Source organism: Pteropus medius, unplaced genomic scaffold (genome assembly GCF_902729225.1).
Source record: "Pteropus medius unplaced genomic scaffold, Ma_sr-lr_union100, whole genome shotgun sequence".
NCBI lineage: Eukaryota > Metazoa > Chordata > Mammalia > Chiroptera > Pteropodidae > Pteropus > Pteropus medius.
Genome location: NW_024349798.1, coordinates 2,708,119 through 2,729,473, shown reverse-complemented (window position 1 = coordinate 2,729,473; position 21,355 = coordinate 2,708,119). Strand labels below are relative to the sequence as shown.

Sequence of the window (21,355 nt, the reverse complement as noted above, 5' to 3'; positions counted from 1 at the left end):
CTTCAACACTAGGGGCAGTCCAGGTGGCTGTTGGCCAAGTGGGTAGAGAAACAAGCCTCACAGAACACCAGCCGGCACAGAAGGGATGACTACTGATGCAGGCAGGGCCTGCTCGGATCTCAGAATCCATGTGCCAAGTGAAAGAAGCTTGACAAAAGGGAACATGTAGTCCTTGTGTAGGGTCACCTATACAGAATTCTAAAAGACACAAACTAACTCTAGTGACAGTGGTGAGGTGGAGGGGGACTGGACAGAGGAATTACAGAAGTGCTCAAGAAATGGGTGTGATTGATACGTTCATTATCTTGGTCTTGGTGATGGTTTCATGGGTGTAGACATATGTCAGAACTCATCACATTATACACTTTCATTATGTGTGGTTTATTGTGTGTCACACTTCGTAAAGCTGTTTTTATAAAAGCAGTTTACGTGCCTTCAGATAGGGGATCTAGGCTTTTAGGACCGGATAGTACAGCAGTATCTGTTTTCCCAAAGGCTTGGGCAGAGCCCAGCTGTTTGCTTCCACAGGGCAGTGATGGGTTTGGGTTTGGGCTCGTGCTCATGGGGTGTCGACTGGGTCTCAGTGAGGATCAGGCTCTGGGGAAGAACAGAGTGTCATTGGAAGCTGCTTCTGAAGCAGATGGTTAGTAACACACACTGCTGTCCTCGCCTGCATGTCTTCGGGCTCCATGGATGCAGCTCGATGACAACTCCGCAGGGTCTCAGCTCAGCCAGGTTGCCCCTTCCCCTTGGTAGTTTTGTGAGGATGAAGTGAATGACACTGACGCATCGCTATGTTTCTAGTATAAATTATTACTTGTCTCATCAAAATAGCTATCAAGTAAATTTATTTGTGTATCTCATAAGCTAATGTGTAGTTTGTGACTGTGATCTCATGCTGTAAGCTTCTAATGACATTATTTCCAGTTGTTTTGTCAAGCTTCTGTTTACCCATAAAGTCTGGCTGGATACTGTTGACGAGTCAGTCTGGAAGCTGCTTGTCATGACGTGGCCATGTGGTCTCTGCAGATCGTACCAGACAACCATGTCCCTGAGTCTCCTTTCAATGAGTGCTTGTTTCCTGAGCTCCTTTCCAACCTCCTTCCCAGGAGGACCAAACAGGAAGATACACTTGATGTCACTGGAGTCTGCCATGAGGTGGCCATATACTTGTGCTGATTGAGATAAGATCAAGAACTACCCTTTGACATTGGGCTGTGGAGGGTGCTGGTCAGTGCAGTGTCCTAAGCATGTCGGATTCGGCCCCCGTGGGCTGGCTGTGCACTCAGGTTCTTTGCTGTGCGCCAACATTCAATTCTCTTGCATAGTTTATTTCTATTTTAACTTGTTTCCTAGGTGATGAAAGCCATGTGCCCCTTCTTCTGGGGTTCAGAACAGCATACGCCAGAACCCAAGCCACATCCCTCAGTTTACCTTTCCAGAAGTTAGTGGTGTTGGCGTCCATGGTTTCTGTCTGCCCAGTGACTGTCCCCTGCTCTTCTGGTGCCAGAGCCCCTTCTTTGGACATAGGAGTGTGGAAATGAGTGCTGTGGTGGGAACATGGCTGAGACTGATCTCTTAACTGAGGTCAGGTGTGGGCTCTAGTCTTGGACAGGATCTGGTATGCGAGAATAAGGCCAGTGCTTACGAAGGGGCAGCTTGCGGTCTTGTTACGTCTCCCCAGACCCACCTACCTGCCTTCTGTGGCAAGTCCCTTTCTGTCTGTGTTGCTTCAAGGGGTGGTTTTCACGTCTTGCTGACAGCAGGCTTCTGACTAACATACCCGTCCTTGATACTGCTCTCTGGATGCCAGAAAGCTGAAGGATTTCACAAGAGCCAGCAATTCTGTGTACAAATTTCCATCTTTTCGCCTGACTTGGGTCTCTGGGACCAAGACTAGAGATGCGTGATGAGAACTCCTGAGGTGGAGGGGCATGCGGGTCTGGGGAGATCTGCAAGACTGTATCCTCATGTGTGCTGAGAGGGCAGGCAGCCCGGTGAGGGGCTAGGGTTGGGGGGGCACATGAGGGTCTTAGAGCACAGCGAAGACAGGCTGAACACCAGGGCACCTGGTGAGATCCCAGCCTGAATGTGGGGCACCTTCCTGCCAAGCAGTCCTTGCTTAGCCACCTGGAGCCCCAGAGCCAGCCACACTTTCCAGCTTGCCTCCTTGGGTTCTGAACTTTCTCTCTACCTGGGATTGCCATTCCTTCTTGCTTGGTTAGCACTCCAAAGACCAGTCAGAATTAAAAAATAAAGTTCCCAGCATTTCTAGTTATTCTCAGCAGGGGATTTGCCCTGAACTGGCTGGTGGGATTCTACCCCACCCCTGGGAGAGGTAGAACTCAAAATGCAGTGGCCCTCCAAGAAACTGCAGCCAAGTCCAGAATCTTGCAGGTTTTGACATTAGAGTAAAGTACTGGGGATTCCTAGTGTCCCAGCCACAGCCAGGGTCAAATGCATATGCTCTGGAGAAGAAAGCATAATCCTAGGCTGCCAGTTCAGAAAGATTTTACACGTCGTTTTTGGCCCTCCATCCAGAGTAACCAGATAATGAGTGAAAAATAATCATGCATTCAAGGATACAAGACAGTGAAATAAAAATGAGAAAGAGAAAGCTATGAGGAGGGAGGTAATGTAATTAACAAACACCTCCTTGGTGAAAATCTGTCAGGTCTGGGGCAGGGAGTACCAGAGAGATGGGCTCCTGTGCCAGAGAGCAAGGGAGTGTTCTCAGACTGATGGGACCATGCTCAGGTATGAGCAGAAATGAAAGGAATGGATTGTAATCTACCACGTAAATAAAAATGCAAGAGTTGACATTGATATAAATAAAATGTAGGCAGTGGAAAATTCTACCTTAGATTAGAATGCTAACTAATAAGTACAACTAAAATGATGACATTAGAAACTCACTGTGTGTTGATAGAGTATGTACATAATCTCAAAGTATCTCCCCTCGAATTACTTATTAATTACAAAGTAAAAATAATAAGTAGAAAAACTTGGCAGGCACTTGGTTTGCCACCAAAAAGGGGACCAACAAACATGAAATCCTTCTTGATGTGATACAGCATCACTTCTTTCATATTCCTGCCAAAAATGTCTGCCATGAATCTCACAGCAAGGAAATGAGATGTTCTACAGAATAACTGCCCTGGACTCTTGAGACGGTCATGGTTGAGAAGGGCGAAGACTGAGCAGCTCCCCAGGTTAAAGGATACTGAAGACACATGGTAGTCAATGTGCAGTTATGGCCTGGATTATGGAAAATAAAAATAGCTCTAAAGGCATTAATGGGATAGTGGAGGAAATCTGAGTTTGACCTTGGATTAGTGACCAGTATTGTATGGGTTGGAGTGCCTGCTGCCCTTAGCCTGTGGTGAGAATAGAGCCTCTGTGACTTACAGGTAAGGGAGTGATGTGTTGCTCTGACCTTAGCACTGGAGGTAGGAGGAGCTGTCCACTAGCCTGAGAACCTGCCTCCAGCGGCTGCAGTGAGTTAGGCAGGCATGGCTGGCTCCTCGTCACCGTCCAAGGAGCGAAAGGTGGAAAAGCCAACAAGTAACATTTTCAAAGTGCCTGAGGGTACAAATGTCTCTTTGAGACCCTGATTTCAATTCTTTTGAACACATACCAAGATGTGGAATTACTGGATTATGTGGTAATTCTGTTTTAAGTTTTAGGAACTGCCACACTGCGTTTCATAGTGGCTGCACCATTTTACATTCCCACCAGCAACGCACAAGGTTCCAGAGAAATTGAAAGTAACCACCAACCTAGAATTCCAACCCAGTGAAAATGTCCTTCAAGAATGAAGGAGAAGTCACCTGAAGTAATAGAAAATAATACTGAATGTCAACTCTAATTGAAAAATAAAAATTAAAAAAAGAATGAAGGGGAAATAAAGACCATTTCAGACCAACAAACATTGAGAAAACGTCACCAACTAAAGGAGACACTCAAGGATGTTCTTCAGGCAGAAAGAAAATGCTCTCAGGTAGAAACTCCTGGATGCAGAGAAGAAAGGGCACCTATGGGGATAACTCTAGGTGACTGTCAACAGGTAAAACAATACTAATAATGTCCTGTGGGGTTTAAGACATACAAAGAATTAAAATACAGGATACTGATAGCACATCAGTGTGTGGGGGAGGTGAATAGAGTTGATTCTGACCTTGTGTTGCTTGGGAAGAGGTAAATGCACTTATTTGGATTCTGATACATCAAGGGTACCTATTGTCATCTTCATGGGAAGCACTAAAAGAATAGTAGAAGGATTACTTTATTGGAGGAGGTGGAACATAAAAAATATTCAAAAAGAAGGCAAGAAAGAACAAAGGAAAACAAAACAGACATGACAAAGCTAGTTAAGATGGCCCCACTCCTAGTAATCACACTAAATGCAGCTGGGCCAAGTGATGTAATTAAAAGAAAAAACTGTCAAACTGGATCTTAACCAAAGACACCAAAGTGAGAGAATATAGAAAGGTTAAATGTAAAAAGATGGAAAACAAAGTCCTGCAAATAGCCAGAGAGCAGGCAACATAGAGGCAGAATGTGGGCCTTGGGGTAGTGTTTGTGCGGACCCCATCAGGGACTTTGAAAGCTCCAAAGGAGTTGGGTATTTCCCTAGATGCACCACTTGGGAAATTGGCCGTGCTTGCTGTGTCTGTACCTGTGTGGGTGTATGCACACCAGCACACACGCACACATACATGCATGCACACACACTCCCTCTTACCTCTGGTCCTGGAGTCCCCCACATGACATTTTCTTTCATACAGCATTGGCCAGAACTTTCTTTGTCACATCAGCCTGCAGTGAAGGCCCAGTGGCTCTGTTTTCTATGGCAAGAAGTGAGCACTTCACTGTCTGAAAGTTTAAAAAGATAAACAGGTGACTTGGTAGTACTTCCTCCTTTCTCTTCTTTTTTTCCCTTTGTCCTCTGAACTTGGAGAACATGCACATAATGGGCTTTGCTCTGCACTGGAGGCTGTAGAAAATTAAGATGTCACATTAAAGATAGATTTTTCTATATATGTGAAAGACATGCCTGGGACCTGTCAGAGGAGGAAGGCAGGCAGGCAGTCTTAGGCCACATTAAAGTCTGAGACTTGGTCCTGCTAATGGCGGTTCCTGCTCAGTGGGGGAAGGTGAAGGTGGGTATGTCCGTGTGTGCGGGGGCTTGACTGTGGGCTTGGGCTTCTGTGCTGTGAGGGCTATGATGCCTTTTTTTATTTAATTTGAATTCTCTTTTGTTTATTTGACCAAATGAGTGTTTATAGAAAGTTAGCAAAGTTTAATATTCCTTTAATGTAACGGAAAGTGAAAACCAGTTCAACCCTTAGCTGTAATATAGATTTCAGTGCAGTGGTTGTTATGGTGATGATATTGGTGCTTTTATTTTTTTAAGTACCGGAAGAATAACAGTGTCATTTAAAAATAATAGCTTATGATACTTAACGAACGTGATGTTGCAGACTCATACCATTCGTCTGCTCTGTGTCAGGTGCAATCTAGACAAGAAGATATAAACAGATAGGACCCAAGGACAGACATCCACATCTCTGAAGGTATCCCCATCCTTCCTGTAAGCCTTTGGACCTGATGCATTCCCAAGAACCTTTGTAGCCCTGCCCCTGCTCTCATTTGGCAGGAACATGTTAGTAACCTCCAGAGAAGCCCTCAGGCTGCAGTGGGTGAGTCAGAAAGATTGCGTGTGGTGTTGGACAGTGACTAACCCCTCTGGGCATTATTCCCCCTCTGTGGCACCAGAATAACAAGCATCTGTTTCCTGAGCTAATGGGTAAGCTGTGTAGCCGAGTCACTGTCCACTGCTATATCCTTGATGGCTGGAATAGGAGGAGCATTGACCATGGTTGGCACTGTTTTAGTGTTTGTGGCTTCCAGTGTTGCTCCTGCTGAAGCCGCCAAGAGAGATGGCTCTGCTCTTTGGGCCTCTCTTCCAGCCATGCGACCTGGCCCAGCTCAGCCCCACACATCCTGCGTGATGGGCATCCAAGATACCAAGGTGCCTGGTCCTGCTGTTTTATTAAAGCACCTTTTCCTAAGTATGTGCAAGACGTGAATTGGAGCTTCTAGAAGGTTCTGTCCATCAGGCAGTGGATGTCCACAAGGCATTCGCTCCTAGAAACAGTCTAGTCTCGCCTTTCCACATCAAGGACACATCCCTGGTCCTGGCAGTCAGTGCAAGCTGTCGTTCATGAGTACAGCAAATGCTTGAGTACTGTCAGCAGCAACTCTAATCAGAAGTGAGGCTGGGGCTCTGAGGGCTGTGACTGGGGCCCAGTACGCACATCGCTGAGCAATCAGCATGGGAACCCCAGCCTCCTACACAGGCATCAGGGCCTTCAGAGAACTTTAGTCCTTTTCTCATTTTCATCATGACCGTTGGAGATCTAACAGGTGTTGCTATTCAGGGGCAGTCTTTAGGAAGAGGAGGTAGTGTCGGGACACGCCATTATGGCACAGCAGTAAGGGGTCAGGAAAGCTGACTTGTAGATTGATCAGTGGAATGGCGTAGATGCCGAAATAGATACCTGTGTGGAGAGAAGTTTAGGTATGATGCAGAATGGCATTAAAACCATTCAGAGCAAGATGATTATTCAGTGGTTAGTGCTAACAACTGGCTTTCCATTTTGATGCAAGAAAACAAGGTAGGTTTTACACACATGCATTTAAGGTAAAGATCTAAATTAAAATTATTGAAGCATTTGAAGATATATTTATAATCTTGGGATAAGAAAGACTTGCCTATGTAAGATAGAAAAAATCTGTAAAAGAAGAGATTGGTATATGTGATGTCATAGAAATGAAAAACTTCTGTATGACCAAAATCAACATAAAGTTTTTTTTAAAAGTGACATTTAAGGAAAAAATATTTTTTTGCATATATAACCAGAGGTTAATAATAAGAATATTTAAAAACTTATATAAATCACTAAGAAACTCAAACAACGCAATAGAAAATGGACAAAAGGCATGAACAGATAACTTCCAGAGGAAGGAATTTAAATGACACGCAAAACTGCCAGCCTGACTGTTAATCAAGGAAGTGCCAACTAAAATGAAGGGTTATTCTCTGGTTAATCATGAGACAAGTGGAGGTGAATCTCACCCAGGGATCATGTGCACAGTCACTACTCCTGGTAGGAAGTGACCGGGGGGCAGTGTGACAGCCTCTGTTAAACCCCACCTATCTTCCCCCGCCATCCCCCACATTCCATCTTGTGGCAGTTCTCAGACTCGTGTACAGGAGTCGTGGCTGGCTCCATGACCCCATGAAGAGGTCATAGGCTACTGTGTCATCAGGCTGTTGCGAGAACCACGTGAGATAGCAGGCACCAGGGTTGATGCTGCCAGTGCAACACTTGGGAGTTTGGGTGTACTTTGCAGTAAATAAGTCTGCTCTTTAGAAAAAAGAACAGAACAGCCATGTCCCGTTTCTAGTTATGTGTAAAAAAATGCAAACCCAAATGATAATCTGTGTTCACTTACACGTCTGCCTAAAGGCAGAGGAAAGATCTGGAAGATGCTCAGAGCCTAACTAATCCCTCTAGGAAGAGAGGGGCATGGGAGGCAGGATGAAGATTCTAGTCCTTTCTACTTTTTTTCCTGAATTGTTTGCATTTGTAGTTCATTTATGAGGATATCCAGATGGTTCTGAAAATGTGGATTAATATGAAAGGATGTAGTTGGGCTGCTGCTGACGTGCCCTTCTTGTTTGCAGGTATGGGCCGTGGCGGGAGCCCGTCAATCCCTACTACGTCAACTCTGGCTATGCCCTCGCCCCGGCCACCAGCACCAATGACAGTGAGCAGCAGAGCCTGTCCAGTGATGCCGACAGCCTGTCCCTCACCGACAGCAGCGTGTAAGTCCTCCCTGCCTGGGCAAATGTAGCCTTGTGAAGCATATCAGCCTGTGCCAGTCCCAGCTGGGGCTTTGTCTTCATAGAAGGTGATTCGTGGGCCTCCCCCCAACTTGATGTTAGTGCATCTGACATACAGACCAGATGCATTGTAGGAAGTGTTGTTAAAAATCGTAACACAAACTAGAACTGAGTTTTATGTTAGCTGCTTTTCTCCAAGGCCAAGGCTACAAGAACTTTTGAAAGGGGAAACCGTGGGCAGCGTTGAAATAAATTCCAGAGCTGTCTGGGCTAGAGCACTTTGGTTCTGATTTTCTCTTTGGTTTTTATAGTATGGGGGTTCACTTTAAAGATCAGCACTGGTTTGTAGCCAAGCAGGACAGCTGCCTGCCCAAGCAGGGGTGACCCTGGCACCATGCCTGAAAAGCCGCACTTTTCAACAGTGTTTCTTTTCAACACTGTTCTGTACTTGTCACTTTTTTAAATTTAGACATTGTCTTACAGGTGAGTACCTGTTTTTTACTCACCATTGTGGGACAGGGAGACTGAAGTAAGAGGGGAAATTGGTGCAGCTGGTTCTGTGCTAGCCCAGGGCCAGATGTTTCAGGGACCGCCTCCGGGGCTGCGTGTGTCCAAGGGGTCCCTGTGACCACATAGAGCCACATTGAGCCCCAGTGTCCCTCACTGGTGACAGCAGACCTTTCATCGTCCCCTCCAGAGAAGCCCTTTCTTTGTGGGAAAGTGCTTGTTTTCTGACACCTTCTCCTTCGCTTTGGCAGGTAGCTTATTGGGACCTAAGTGCACATTAGAAACTTGAGAGTGTCAAACACTCTCTTGCTAGATCAGGGCATTGCTGAGGTCATTTGGGGTCTTCGCCTTGCTGCCTTCACCTTGCTTTTGGTCCGTTTGCCGTTCATCATCTGACCAGCACTAATGGGAAGTTTCTGCCTAGGGTCAGAGGCCCAGGGCTGGGGGCTGACTCCCGGGTACCCTCCGGTGTCAGGACCAGGAAGCCCTTGACTGTGACAGAGAGCAGCTCTGAGTCTGCTGGACCACTCTCTGCAGGCGTCCTTTCCCCATGAGACTGAGACCTCATGGGGTTATGGCCAGGACTTCAGCCAGGCAGGGGCAGTAGCTGTCAGCTGATCTCAGGGAGACTTCTTTCCTATCCAGCTTGTTTCTTCATATGAAAAGTCTGAAGAGTCAGACTTAAATAAGAAAATAAGGGCTTCTAAACTCTTCTTTTTGTAGATGAACACATGTTTTTAAATTGTGGTCTCACTTGATGTGCCATCTTTATAGTTTACGCCTTTCATTTGCCGGTGTCTTTAGGCATTCTTCTGACACCTGAATTTTAGTGTGCAGGATATGTTATCACAAGCTGTTTCTGAACCAGATTTAGCCAGTCCCCCATAGTTGCAAGTGTTGGGCTCTTTCTCTCTTCTCCTTTGACAACCATGTGGTGACATTACCAGATGGATCTGCCCTTTCAGGTTGAGCTTCTGTGGATGTGTCATTTCTCAAAGACCATTTTTATCTCCTTTATTTTGAATCTTTAAGATAAAATCTTGACATGTTTTTAGCAATTTCGTGTTTGAAATTACTGGAGTTCCAAACAATACCTGCCATGAATATAAAGTACCATTTAAACCAGTTACAGTGAGCTGTAGCCCTGCAGACCCCCACAGGCAGCTGGCAGCACGAGATGGTACATTTGCAGCATATGGTTTTCCTCTTCCCCCCAAACTCTGTTACTACAATGAAAGTTAATCTGCTTACAGAGTTTTCAATTTTCTGGAAAAGTCTCTTAATTCTCTTCAAGAAAATATGTTTGCTAAAGAGAAGATTTAAATTTTTTAAAATATTTTTTTCTCTGATATTCTCTTCATCTCGGTTTACACTGAGAGTCAGAAATGCAGGAATAGTCAAGAATTTGGAATGTACAATTGTGACATTCGAATATACATCAGAGGCAAAAAATAGGATCGTGTGTTTTACATAAATTATTTCTATTGAGGGCAGCTGTACTCAGCATCTCAACCACATGACAAGAATGATGGACTAGCTTAGTAGTTCATGCACTTTGGACGTAGGTGTCTGAGGGCAGTGCCAAATCTGTAGAGGCATGGAGAGTGGAATTTTTAAGTGCCCCATTAATGTATATGAGAAACACACAAGTTGGTGGCTCAGGACACCTGAACAAAACCCTAGAGGTACGTAAAGACATTTAAATGCTTTTGACTCACTTGTTCCTTGACACCTATCCCCTTGAGTGCCTGCCCCCCACTGGGTCCCTGAGCAAACTGCACTGCAGCACCTAGCTGGAGCCCTGACAGCCAGGTACACCGAGGCAGTGACAGGAAGGAGAGCCTATCACAGCCTCTCTCTACCCTGCTTTAAATCAAAACATGCCCCTTCCACCCAGACCTGGGCTCCGAGGAGAATGTTGCAGCCCTGCTTGCCCATGAAGCCACTGAGCTGGTGGGTGTGCAGCTGCCTGGCACAGGGGCCAAGACACACCAAATGCTGTGTGTTGGGCACTGAGGGGCAAGGTGCTGGCTTCACTAGGTCGTCTAGCAGTTAAAGTGAGATCACGGCTGCATGTTTACATCTGCACATTTGTCTAGTAAGAGCAGCACTGCACTGACAGTACACCCTCCCCGGTGGGTGGTGCCTGGGAAGGAATCAGGAGGGGTCAGGATCCCACACAGGTGTTCACTGCACCCTCTGGAGAGCAAGGAGGCCCATCTTGGGCTCCTTCAGTGGGAAGGAAGTGGGGACCCAGAGAAGCCACTCTAGTCATCCTGCTTTGGCTGGTCTTTCGCATATGCTGGCTCCTGGTGGCTGCTGTGCTTTCCAGGGTAGCTTTTAAATGACTGGAAGAGGACTAGAGAGTTTTTAAGGATTGCCCATGTGTAGTGAATTATGTGTTAAATCTGGCGTCTATCTTGAGTAAGTGCATTTACTTATCTTAAAGATAACATATAATTTAATTTATATCTTTATCGTAATCTTCAAAAGGGTTCATAGCTAAAACTTATGTCAAGAAAACTAATTTGAGCATTCCCTCAGAGAGATTATACTGCTTGACCAATTTACCCTGGAAGAAAGCAGAGTAATAGAACCTTGGAAATCTCTTTCAATGGGATCTAGATTGTCTTGGCTGCCCGTTTTGCAGCCCTCAAATATTTCTTATCTGTGTAGAGCACGCCAGGTAGGCACACTGCATCCTGCCTGGGTGATAAAGTAGGGGTCAGCAAATGTTTTCCATAAAGGACCAGTAGTAATAAATATTTTAGGCTTTGCGGCCACGTACAGGCTCCATCACACATTAGTCCGCCTCTTTAAAAATATAAAAACCTTTCTTAGTTATCAGGCCTTAGAAAAACAGGTCATGGGGGCCCTGCCCATGGTAAAGCCACACAGCTAAACTGTGTGAAGCTGTTCTGTGTATGCTCATGCCAGGCTGTCTCTCTCCTCTGGGCAGGGATGGAATCCCACCGTACAGGATCCGCAAGCAGCACCGCCGGGAGATGCAGGAGAACGTCCAGGTCAACGGGCGGGTGCCTCTACCTCACATTCCTGTAAGTTCTTCAGCATGGCCCTCACCCTCCCTGTCTCCGAGTTTGGGGCTCACCAGTCTTCTCAGACCCATGCACATCTGCTTTCTCCATTCTGACTGGGCTGCGTGGCACTGGCCAGTGGAAAAGGCGCCTGCCTGGCTTCCTGTGAACTTGGCTCAGATCTGGGTGTAGCATATGGTCACACGTGGTCATGCCCTGCAGGCTGGAGGAGGCAGCGAGGGTGGCTTGTAGAGCCCAGCTTGCGTGGTCAGTTCAGAAGAGCAGGGAGCACCTTTACCCAGTGCCCAACATGTGACCTTTTCCCATTGTGTCAAACGAGGTGCTTCTACTTGAGGTGGGAGAGCAGCTCTAAGTCTTCCTCACAGGCTCAACACCCAGGCCTGGCCCCTGCACAGCTGCCTGACTGCGGCTCTGTCAGAAAGCCTGGCTGTGCCTCTTGGTGCTCCCCTTCCAAGTTATTGTGAGTGCTGCCTTGTTCAAGATGAAATGAGACATCGGCCTTTCTATGGCTGAATGGTAGGAGTCAACATGTGGGCATACTGACTTCAAAGCCGCCTCAGCTTCACCTCTTGGATAAAAATAAAAAAGTGAAAGCAGTTCTGCTTAGGGGAGTTCACAGAGCCCAGCACAGCCTGTCTTCACCTGCAAAGAGTTTCTTTATGGATGACATATTGACTTTGAATGGGAAAGACTTTTAGGGGACAATGAGAAAGGCTTTGAGTAGAGGCTCCAATCTGTTGTTGTCTGTAGCGTCTGAGGGCAGCTCATGCTGCTCATTTGTGGTTTCTGTGCAGGGAAAGTGGTTGTTTCTCGGGATCACAGCATACACCCACCCTTAATCAGGATTCCTTGGTTAGAGTCTCTGCAGATACTTTAATTTACAAATAAGAGAAGTGATTATTTATGGTTGAGAAGAAAGGATGTGTTTGTTTGTCCTTCTGAGAAAAAGATAATGAAACATTTTGTCACCTTCCAGCCAACCTTTGGGACAGATTTGGCCTAAACTAGTCACTGATGGTGTCTGGTGTCTGCTTAGGGAAAAGTGGAAGATGCTGTGGATGGAGTATCTGTATGTGTGTGTGTACACGTGCACATGCGTGTTGTAGGTGACCTTCTGGGGAGCACTCAGCCTCACTTGTGTTGTCTGGAGCAGTCTGGGCCTGAGGGGGTAACTGCACCCATCTTTGCTTTGCCCTGCGGTGATGTGCGTGTCTTCTCAGTTCTTCTCAGTGAAGTTTTAAACTGAACACTGGAACTGGGTTGAGGTGCAGAGGAGGAGCCCGGGCATCCTGTATCCCAGAAATTAAAGGAGTGAGGGCATACAGAAGCCCCTTGGTGGGGTTCTTGCCAGCCAAGGCCCAGACAGCTGGAGCATCAGAATTAGCGACAGCGAATTTGGAATTCATGCATCCATGCTAACATGGTGAATGAATTGAGAGTTTGAATAACAGGATGTTTACATCATCCTAGATAGCCCCTCACAAAATATTTACTCATAATGGGAAAAAGTGACTTTGGGAGAGGACCTGGCTCTCTTGAGTCAGTGGTCAGGCGTTGTCATCAGTGATGGGACAGATAGATGGACACTGCCCCTGCAAGGACAGTGAGTAGAACCTGGCGGCCCCTGGGCCTCCTGCCGGGGAAGTCATTAGAACACAGCCCAAGTTGGGCCATCCTGCATAAGAACTGGCCTCTGTTGTCTGTTCAGATGCCCCACCTGCAAAGACTTTTTCCAGGGTCTTCCCACTGCCCAATCCTCTTGGGCTCGCCATTCATGTCTACCTTCTTTCCCAGGCTTCTTTCCCAGGACCTTCTAGAAGCACTGGATGCCTTGACTGCCCCTCCTTCTTGTGTCTGGCTTCCTCAGTTCCGGGATAACCCCTTGCCTGGTGTTGAACACCCTCGTGTCTTCCACACCAACTTTTACCATCCCTGAAGCATTGGTCTGTGTCCTGGATTTGTCCTCAGTCCCCTTCCCTCTCCGGGCCCCTCAGACATTTCTGCGGCCACCTCTGAATCCATGGTGGTGAACATCAGCCACACATGTGGACGTTTGTTTCTGAGCTCTTCACGTAACTTTCTTACCTAATCTTAAATGTTTCTGAATTATTAGGTACTATCTTTTTCTGTTTTGTAATTGAGAAATGGTAGGCAGAGTTGAGACCATGCCAGAGCCCACTAACGGGCATACCTACCTTTATTAGTAAGAAAACTAAAATATAATGACATAACTATACCTAGAGTATGGAGGAAAATAAAGTAATAAACCAAAGAAAATAAAAGTAGAAGCAAAACTCTCAACAGAATACTAACAAATTGAATCCAGCAACATACAGAAAGGTTTATAATACAAGATCAGTATACAAAAATCAACTAATTATATTTTCTATACCAGTAGTGAAACAGTGAACAACCTAAAAATGAACTTAAGAAAACAATTCCATTCTCAGTAGCATCAAAAAGAAAAATTACTTAAGAATGAATCTGACAAAAGAAATGCGAAACTCAGGCCTCTCCCTCACTCTACGTCTTTCCTCCTCATCTGGCTCCACGTCTGAAGGCTAGGGTTCTAAACAGCCACTCTTCTTCACCCACAGAGGTCAGAGAGGAGTCCTGTGTGCCACCCTGTCCCTAGGCTACCTTCCTCCTTCACTGTCTGCCTCCTGCCTCATTCGAGGCCCCTCCAGGCCCTCCCTCACTTAGACCTTGGTGGCTTAGATTTTTAAAACATGTTTTCTGTAAAGGACATTATTATTGGGACAGCTGGTGAAATTAGAATAAGATCTGCTAATAAGGTAAAAAATATCAGGATTTTTTTTTTTTTTTTTGTCTTAATTGTCCTGTAGTAGTTACAAGAATGCCCTTGGTTTTTCATAAATACATTCTAAAACATTTAAGAGTAAACAGGCATCATGTGTTTACTCCCTTTTTCTTGACCGGCTCAGAGAAGGGTGTGTTTGTGTCTGTGTATGCTCACATGTGCATTGTATATGTGTATGTGAGAGAGAATGACAGTGTGAGAGAAATGTCAGCAGTTGGGGAATCTGGGTGAAGGTTAGACGGGTTCTTGTGCTATTCTTGCAACAGTCTTGAATTTGAAATTTAAAATAAAGCTACCCTCCCCCAAAATAGTTATACGATGTTTCACTATAAAATACATTGCAAAATTTTATTCTCTGAAAAGTAAAGTCCTCCATGGTCCTACCTTTCTCCTGATTTTTTCTTGTATCCTGAATTTTATGTCCCCCATTCCTGGGATGGAGCCTGGTCTGCGCATACCTAAGCACCAGGAGCTGCTGCCCTCTTGTGTGCGTGTTGGGCACTGCAGGGAACAGGTTGGTCCTGCAAGCATGTTGTGGGCTGTCTCCCACCTCTCTCTCCTCAGTGGTCTTTTCAACTCGACCTGCTCAGACCCCAGGCCTCACTGGATCTCAGGCTGGCCAGTCGTGTATAAGCCCTTCTTTGGGTCAGGCTGGGAGGCCGTCTGTACAGGGCACACTCACAAGACCCTGCTGGCCTCTGCCTTGATGACCTGACCTCAGGAAACCAAGTTCTACCTCGCTCAGTCAGTGTCTCTGATTATGTAGCAGTGGGAGTTAGTGCTCCATTCTCACCTCTGAATCATTGCTGGGTGAGGGAGAGATTTAGTTTGATAAGAAAAGGACGTTGATTCCCAAATCAAAGGGGGAAAAGTAAATACTTTAAAATAAAACGCAGATTTCAGATGTTACTTTCTCTTACCCCAAAAGTTCTTGAGCCCCACCTTGGCACAGAGGATGATAATTCGAAGCTGTGTGTGGCCGGCTAATCAAGGGTGTCTCCTTACAGCGTACTTACCGAATGCCAAAGGAAATCCGTGTGGAGCCCCAGAAGTTTGCCGCGGAGCTCATCCACCGCCTGGAGGCCGTGCAGCGGACGCGGGAGGCCGAGGAGAAGCTGGAGGAGCGGCTGAAGCGTGTGCGGATGGTGAGTAGGCCTGAGTTGGGGAGGCCATGCATATCTCGGTCTCTGAGTTATTTTATTACAACTTCAGGCCCCAAGGGGCTCCCTCCAGGGGCTCCCAGAGCCCCCTTCTCCCTTCTTGACCACATGCTGGTTCCTGACATGCTTTGACCCATCTTGATGGCTGGCCAAGGTACATTCTCTTATCACACTTGCCTCCTCTGAAGCCACCCACCCTTTGTTCCCAGCCTGGGCTGTCTCCTGGGGAGAAGGTCCCTGTGGGCGGGGCACTGAGCCTCGGCCTAAGGAGCAGCCAGCACATGTCAGAGCAGTGGCCCTGGGATGCTGGGGTTGGAATTCCTGTTCCAACCCGTTGTAGAAAGGCAGTTAAGAGGGAAGCTGACAACTCTCAGCATTTGTCCCTGAAGTAGTTGTCACACTGAGGCAACATTGGCTCAGCTCGGTGTTTGGGCATGTCCTAAGTGTAGACTTACCAGCCTCTCTGTTCACCCCAGGCCCAGTCTCTTTCCTCCTATCCTCCCCTCCATGCCCCAGGCTCATTCCTCTCTGCTGAGCCCCTCCGAGCTGAACGTCTAACCCCACATGTGAGCATGCCTCCCTCTCTGGCCAAGTCCCCTACATCCTGCATGCCCCCTTGGCATGTAGAGCTGAAATTTCCCTTGAGTCCTGGTAGATGGAGGCCCCTCACGAGCACTACTGGGTCCTGGGCTATGGGCATGTGTCTGGAGCAGAGCATGCGTATGACAGGAGGGACCAGTAGCTCACACTTATCACCTCAGAGTGTAGAGTGGTTTTAGGTTTGGCTGTAGGCTTCTGTTTATTTTGTCTTCTGACCTGTAGCCTCGCCTGATGAAATGTTGAGTGCTAAGAGATTTCATAATAACTTTCATTCATTTACTTTAATGCTTTTCTGCCCGTAACTGCTGAAGAGATACCTTGCTTTTGTTGTGGGTATCATTCTATAAGATTCATTTCCACACACATTCAGGGGCTTCATTGCCGAGACATTGGTAACAAGTGTGCTCTTGGAGCGAGGCCTTCCCTGTGCGCTTTGTACTTTATAGCTTATTGAACTTTATTCACTGAGGTCATTGAACGCAGTCCTTCCTGAATGCCGTGGGCCTCGGTGTCACTGGCAGACAGGCCTTTGCTTTTCTCTTAGCAGGTAGGAATTCTCTGCTGGAATGGTCACTGTCAAGTAAGTGGGTGTCTTCCCTTCTCTTCTCAATATTTTATGCCCAGTACCTGAAACTCAAAAATGTGCTGTTTCTTGAAGGAATTATTTCTCCATCCAATCACTGAAGTTCCAATTTGAAATATGGAAATTGAGCCCTTCTCAGATCCTATTAGAACCCCTCGAGAAGGGCCTCCTCTCTCACTTTACATGTCCCCAGGTGAGTTGTGTGCACCTGAAGTCTGGAGACACTGCCAGAAGTGTAAACGCGGAGCATGGCAGATGATCACACCTGGTGGTCTCCTTTTCTGCCCACCCTGACATCGCATGCAGGGAGTCCTGCTGGCTACACCCTGCAACTGCTATCCTGGGTTCTATAGATCCTTTTCATGATGCCCAGCTTCCAACCAAAGGACCTGGCTCCCCCCATCTTTCCTTCATGTCGAGACAGCAGGCAGATTTCAAATAGCATGTCAGTACCTGAGATTCATGGCAGGTACCAGGAAGGCAGACCTGAGAGTGAGATAAATAGCCAGATGGAGGTACTCTCCAGGAAGAAATTTGCATGAAAGTATTTTTAAGCGCTGTGCACACACGTAAAATTTTCTTACCAGCATCCTCTCCCTTCTTCATGGTGATTGGGCAACCCTCACGTGGGTAGAGCAGGTGCCAGCTTGGGGAAGCTGACCAGCTATCCTCCCCATAGTCGCTATGGTTCAGTGATCTGCCCAAGGGCACTTGACAGGGTACCCACCATGCTGCGTGCTAGTGAGGGCGAGGATAAGACTTTGTTGGTCTGGAGGAAGTGGCTCTCAGGAGCCGGGTCACGGTCAAGCCATCTGGTGAGAGCCAAAGACACTGGGTGTGCACTCACCAAGGCTAGCCGGGTCCGTTAGGGGCCTAATTGAGTAACTGAAGGAGTAGTTAGGGGCATAGTTTCCACATTCTAGAAGCCTTCTCTAGACAAACAAATACGGGGAACAGAATCACCATGAAATATGGAATATTTTAGCAGGAGCTAACTCCCAGTTTGTGTGTTATGACAAAGCTGGCCTCTTCGTTTGTTTAGCACAGCATTTCCATGGGCACTGGCTCTCTGTGTGAGGGTTGCCCTGAGCATGTCACGGTTAACAACCCTTAAAACAAATGTGCTCATGAAATAATGTGTGTAACATTTTGTAAAAGAAGTCTAAGAAAGAAAGAATTTACTACCTTTTTGCTATAGAATTGAGCTGTTGTAATTGTTCTGTCAGGTTTTTCATCTTGGTTCAGTGGCTGGGCATGCTTGTGGTCCTGGCAGGGCAACATTTTGGGCGAGACATTGTGAAGGCAGCTGTGGCTGTGGGTATTCAGTATGTTTTTCTGATGTCTCAGTTTTAGATGATTTTCTCTTTGTGGTGTCCCTGGCAGGTGCATGGTGGCTATCCCTAGAGACACCACCAGCTCTTAGAAGAGGAGCTGGACCCAGCTGCAAAGATCCAATGGTGTTCTTTGACAGAAATGTTCAAATGAACAGCCTCTTGTATTTCTCCATTATCAATTCAAGAACTAGTTGGCAGGCACACAGCTCTTCAAGCTCAGGTGGCCTGTGATGGTCTCTGGACATGAGTACCAGGACTACAGGTCACATTCTCAGGCCTGTAGCTGCTCCAGCAGGTTTGCTCCCACAGGAGTCCCTCAGTCCTCAGGTGTGGCACACTGCCCAGCAGCTGGTAGTGCAATCTTAGTTATTGTTTGTAATTTTGTAATCTAAGTAAATCATGCTATAAATGATAGTCCTTTTCTAAAAGGAATAACTGTAGAATTTTTAAATAACTTTCATTATAAAATTTAGAAAATGGAAGCAAAGAAGAAAATTATTAGCTGAACAGTTATGTAAATCTGTAATATTTCAAAACCCTAAAATTGAATTCCTACATATGTAGAGCTATTAAGAACAACTGGATCTCAGCCCAAGGTTTGCCCACCACCACTTCTCGGGGATTCAGAGGTTCTCTCCTGCTGGCTCCTGCCTTAGGGGATAAATGGTTTAAAGACTTTCAGTACACTGAAGATTCCCCCCACCCAGCGAAGTCCTGAGTCCCTGGTCCCTCAGTCCTGCAATGCAAAGGGGTCAGGCTGGGAACATGGAATGGATGTGAGAGCCCAGGATCCGAGTCTCTGCTGAGGTGGTTCCAAGCTGTGCCCAGAAGTGGGTGCGCTTTCACCCTCTGTCTGTCCATCCCCTTCTCTCACCCTCTATCTTCTTCAGTGCCTTTTTCTACCCTGAACACTGATCAAGATGCCCACAGCTGATACCTGTTCTAATAACATTTAGATCCTTTTGCATTAGTGAGAAACTTCTGGCAGTCTGTTTATATTAAAAGTTCAGGGGTAGCTTAATCACCTGCTTTTTCAGTTATTACCAAATTTACTCAACATCATTCTGATTTGGATAATTCAACAAGATGAGAAAATAAATATGAGATGTATCTTTTGGAGTTAAAGTGATCAGATGTTTATGTTTACAGATATAGTTATGTTAACTTAAAGAATTGAATGAAATTCAGTTAATTTCATATTAGAATTTGTCAAGAAACACAGCAAGATAAATAAAAACCAAGAGCTCTTTTGTACAAGGGTGATATTCCTTTTGAAAATATAATGGAAAATGACAGTAAAATTGAGGAATAGGAAAATTTACCTGAAATTCAACAAAACCTTTATTGAGAAACATAAAAGAAAGCTAAACCAGTGCAGAGTTTAGTTTAGTTTCTCTGTGGTCTGGACCATCACTGGTGTTGTGTTCTCTGAATCATTGGTGCATAGCGGTCGCATGTCCTTGCATACTTGAACAGCTCCCTGTCCTCATCCCATCTGTGCCCTGTCCTATAGCACAGTCTGCTGTGAGCCACCTACTCTCAGAGATCATCAGGGACAGAAAAGGAGCCGTCCGAGAGTCAGGCAGCACTTTCGGCACCTCCCCTGGCTCTGCCTCCTCCTAGGCTCAGAGCTCCCGACCCCCAGCACGCAGCACAGCCAGGCTTCCTGTTTCTTTGGTGGTGGTTTATTTGTTTCCCCAAGTGTGAGGGTTCCTTGGTGCAGCTCGTGCCAAGGTGACATGCGGCCTTGTCCCTACAGGAGGAAGAAGGTGAGGATGGCGATGTTTCTTCTGCCCCGCCAGGGGCCAGTCACAAACTGCCTTCAGCCCCGGCCTGGCACCACTTCCCACCCCGCTATTCAGATGTGGGCTGTGTGGGGCTGCGGGATGCGCATGAGGAGAACCCTGAGAGTATCCTGGATGAACATGTGCAACGGGTCATGAGGACTCCCGGCTGCCAGTCACCAGGGCCAGGCCACCGATCCCCTGACAGCGCGCACATGCCCAAAATGTCAGGGGTGCTTGGGGGCACAGCCCTGGGGCATGGTAAGCATGCACCCAAGTCAGGGGTGAAGCTCGAGGCAGCCGGCCTGCACATTCACAGGCACAGCCACCACCATAGCCACCACGGTGTGGCCAGGCCCAAGGAGCAGGCTGAGACCGAGGCTGTCCGCCGGGTCCAGAGCAGCTTCGCTTGGGGTCTAGAGCTGCACAGCCATGTGGCCAAGCCCCGAAGCCACTTGGAGAGTGTGGGCGCTGCCCCCAATGCCAGCGACAGCCTGGCCTACAGGTGAGTGTCTGTGGTGGCCCAAGCTGCACTTTGGGTTCAGGACTGTGGTTCCTTTGTCTCGTGGCTTGTGTCTATGAGGGGTATGGGTGTCTTCCCAGGGAGGAAGGAGTCACAGTGAGAAGCCGTGTCTCCTGTGTATTTTGTTTGGGTTTTCTAGGCCAAAATTCCTCTTTAAACCAAGGTCAGCTACAGACACTACAGGCATGTGGTTTCTAGAAGCTCAGCTGCCAGGCCTCCGCCTGGGCTGCTGAGCTGGCTAAAGCTCCATTCTTGAAGTGTGGTTGGATAGAGAACCATTTCTAAGGGAGGTGTCTGGGTGAGGACTGGCTGGGCCCTTGGTACCTCACCCAGGCAGGTGACCTGGGCTGAGAGGACAGAGTACAAGAGCCGCAGCTGACCTGTGGCTTAGCTTTCCCAGCCAGTGCCTCCTGGACTCTTTCCTTCACTTCCTGCCATGGAGTCACCTGAAACAAACTCCAGACAACCCCACAGAGCTGGGGCAGAGGCCGCTAGAACACGCCACTTGGTCAAGGCCTTCATGTTCAGGGGGTAGTGCAGGGTTTGGAGCACAGGTGGCCAGCTGTTCAGTGACGAGCCAGGTAAAGTCAGTGGGTGACTCCCAGGTCTTGCTTTTGCAGCGGGAAGGCCGGCACGACTTCCAAAAGAAATGCTAAGAAAGCCGAGTCTGGGAAGAGTGCCAGCACCGAGGTGCCAGGCTCCTCAGAGGATGCAGAGAAGAATCAGAAGATCATGCAGTGGATCATTGAGGGGGAGAAAGAGATCAGTAGGCACAGGAAAGCCGGCCACGGGTAAGCAGCACCTGGTGTCCTGGGGGAGTGGGCACAGGTGTGCACAACCGGCTGGCAAGCCTTTAGAGCTACTTTGCCAGTGTCCTTCATGGTGTGGCATGGCCCCACCCACTGTCTTACTGCAAACCATGTACAGTGGAAGCGAGAATTGAAAGGAATCAGGTCCAACCCATTGCAGCGTGAGCTTGTTGATGCCTGCTCTGTGTGGGCCTGTGATGGGGTGGGGTCCTGGATGTAGCGTCAGTGTCCTGGGCAGGAGTGCCCGCTGGTGAGATCAGTCTAAA

The 21,355-nt window shown here is 47.3% G+C and overlaps 1 protein-coding gene across 2 annotated transcripts in view; it reads left to right on the top strand.

Annotated features, from left to right (window-relative positions):
* The window catches only part of AXIN1 (axin 1), a 54,009-nt gene that overhangs the window by 24,586 nt on the left and 8,068 nt on the right, over positions 1–21,355 (top strand). For both annotated transcript variants that reach the window (XM_039884705.1, XM_039884704.1), the window contains exons 3-7: positions 7,754–7,894; positions 11,379–11,475; positions 15,304–15,441; positions 19,733–20,262; positions 20,901–21,071. In XM_039884705.1, coding sequence (XP_039740639.1) covers positions 7,754–7,894; positions 11,379–11,475; positions 15,304–15,441; positions 19,733–20,262; positions 20,901–21,071 — 1,077 coding nt within the window. The remainder of the gene's footprint in view (positions 1–7,753; positions 7,895–11,378; positions 11,476–15,303; positions 15,442–19,732; positions 20,263–20,900; positions 21,072–21,355) is intronic.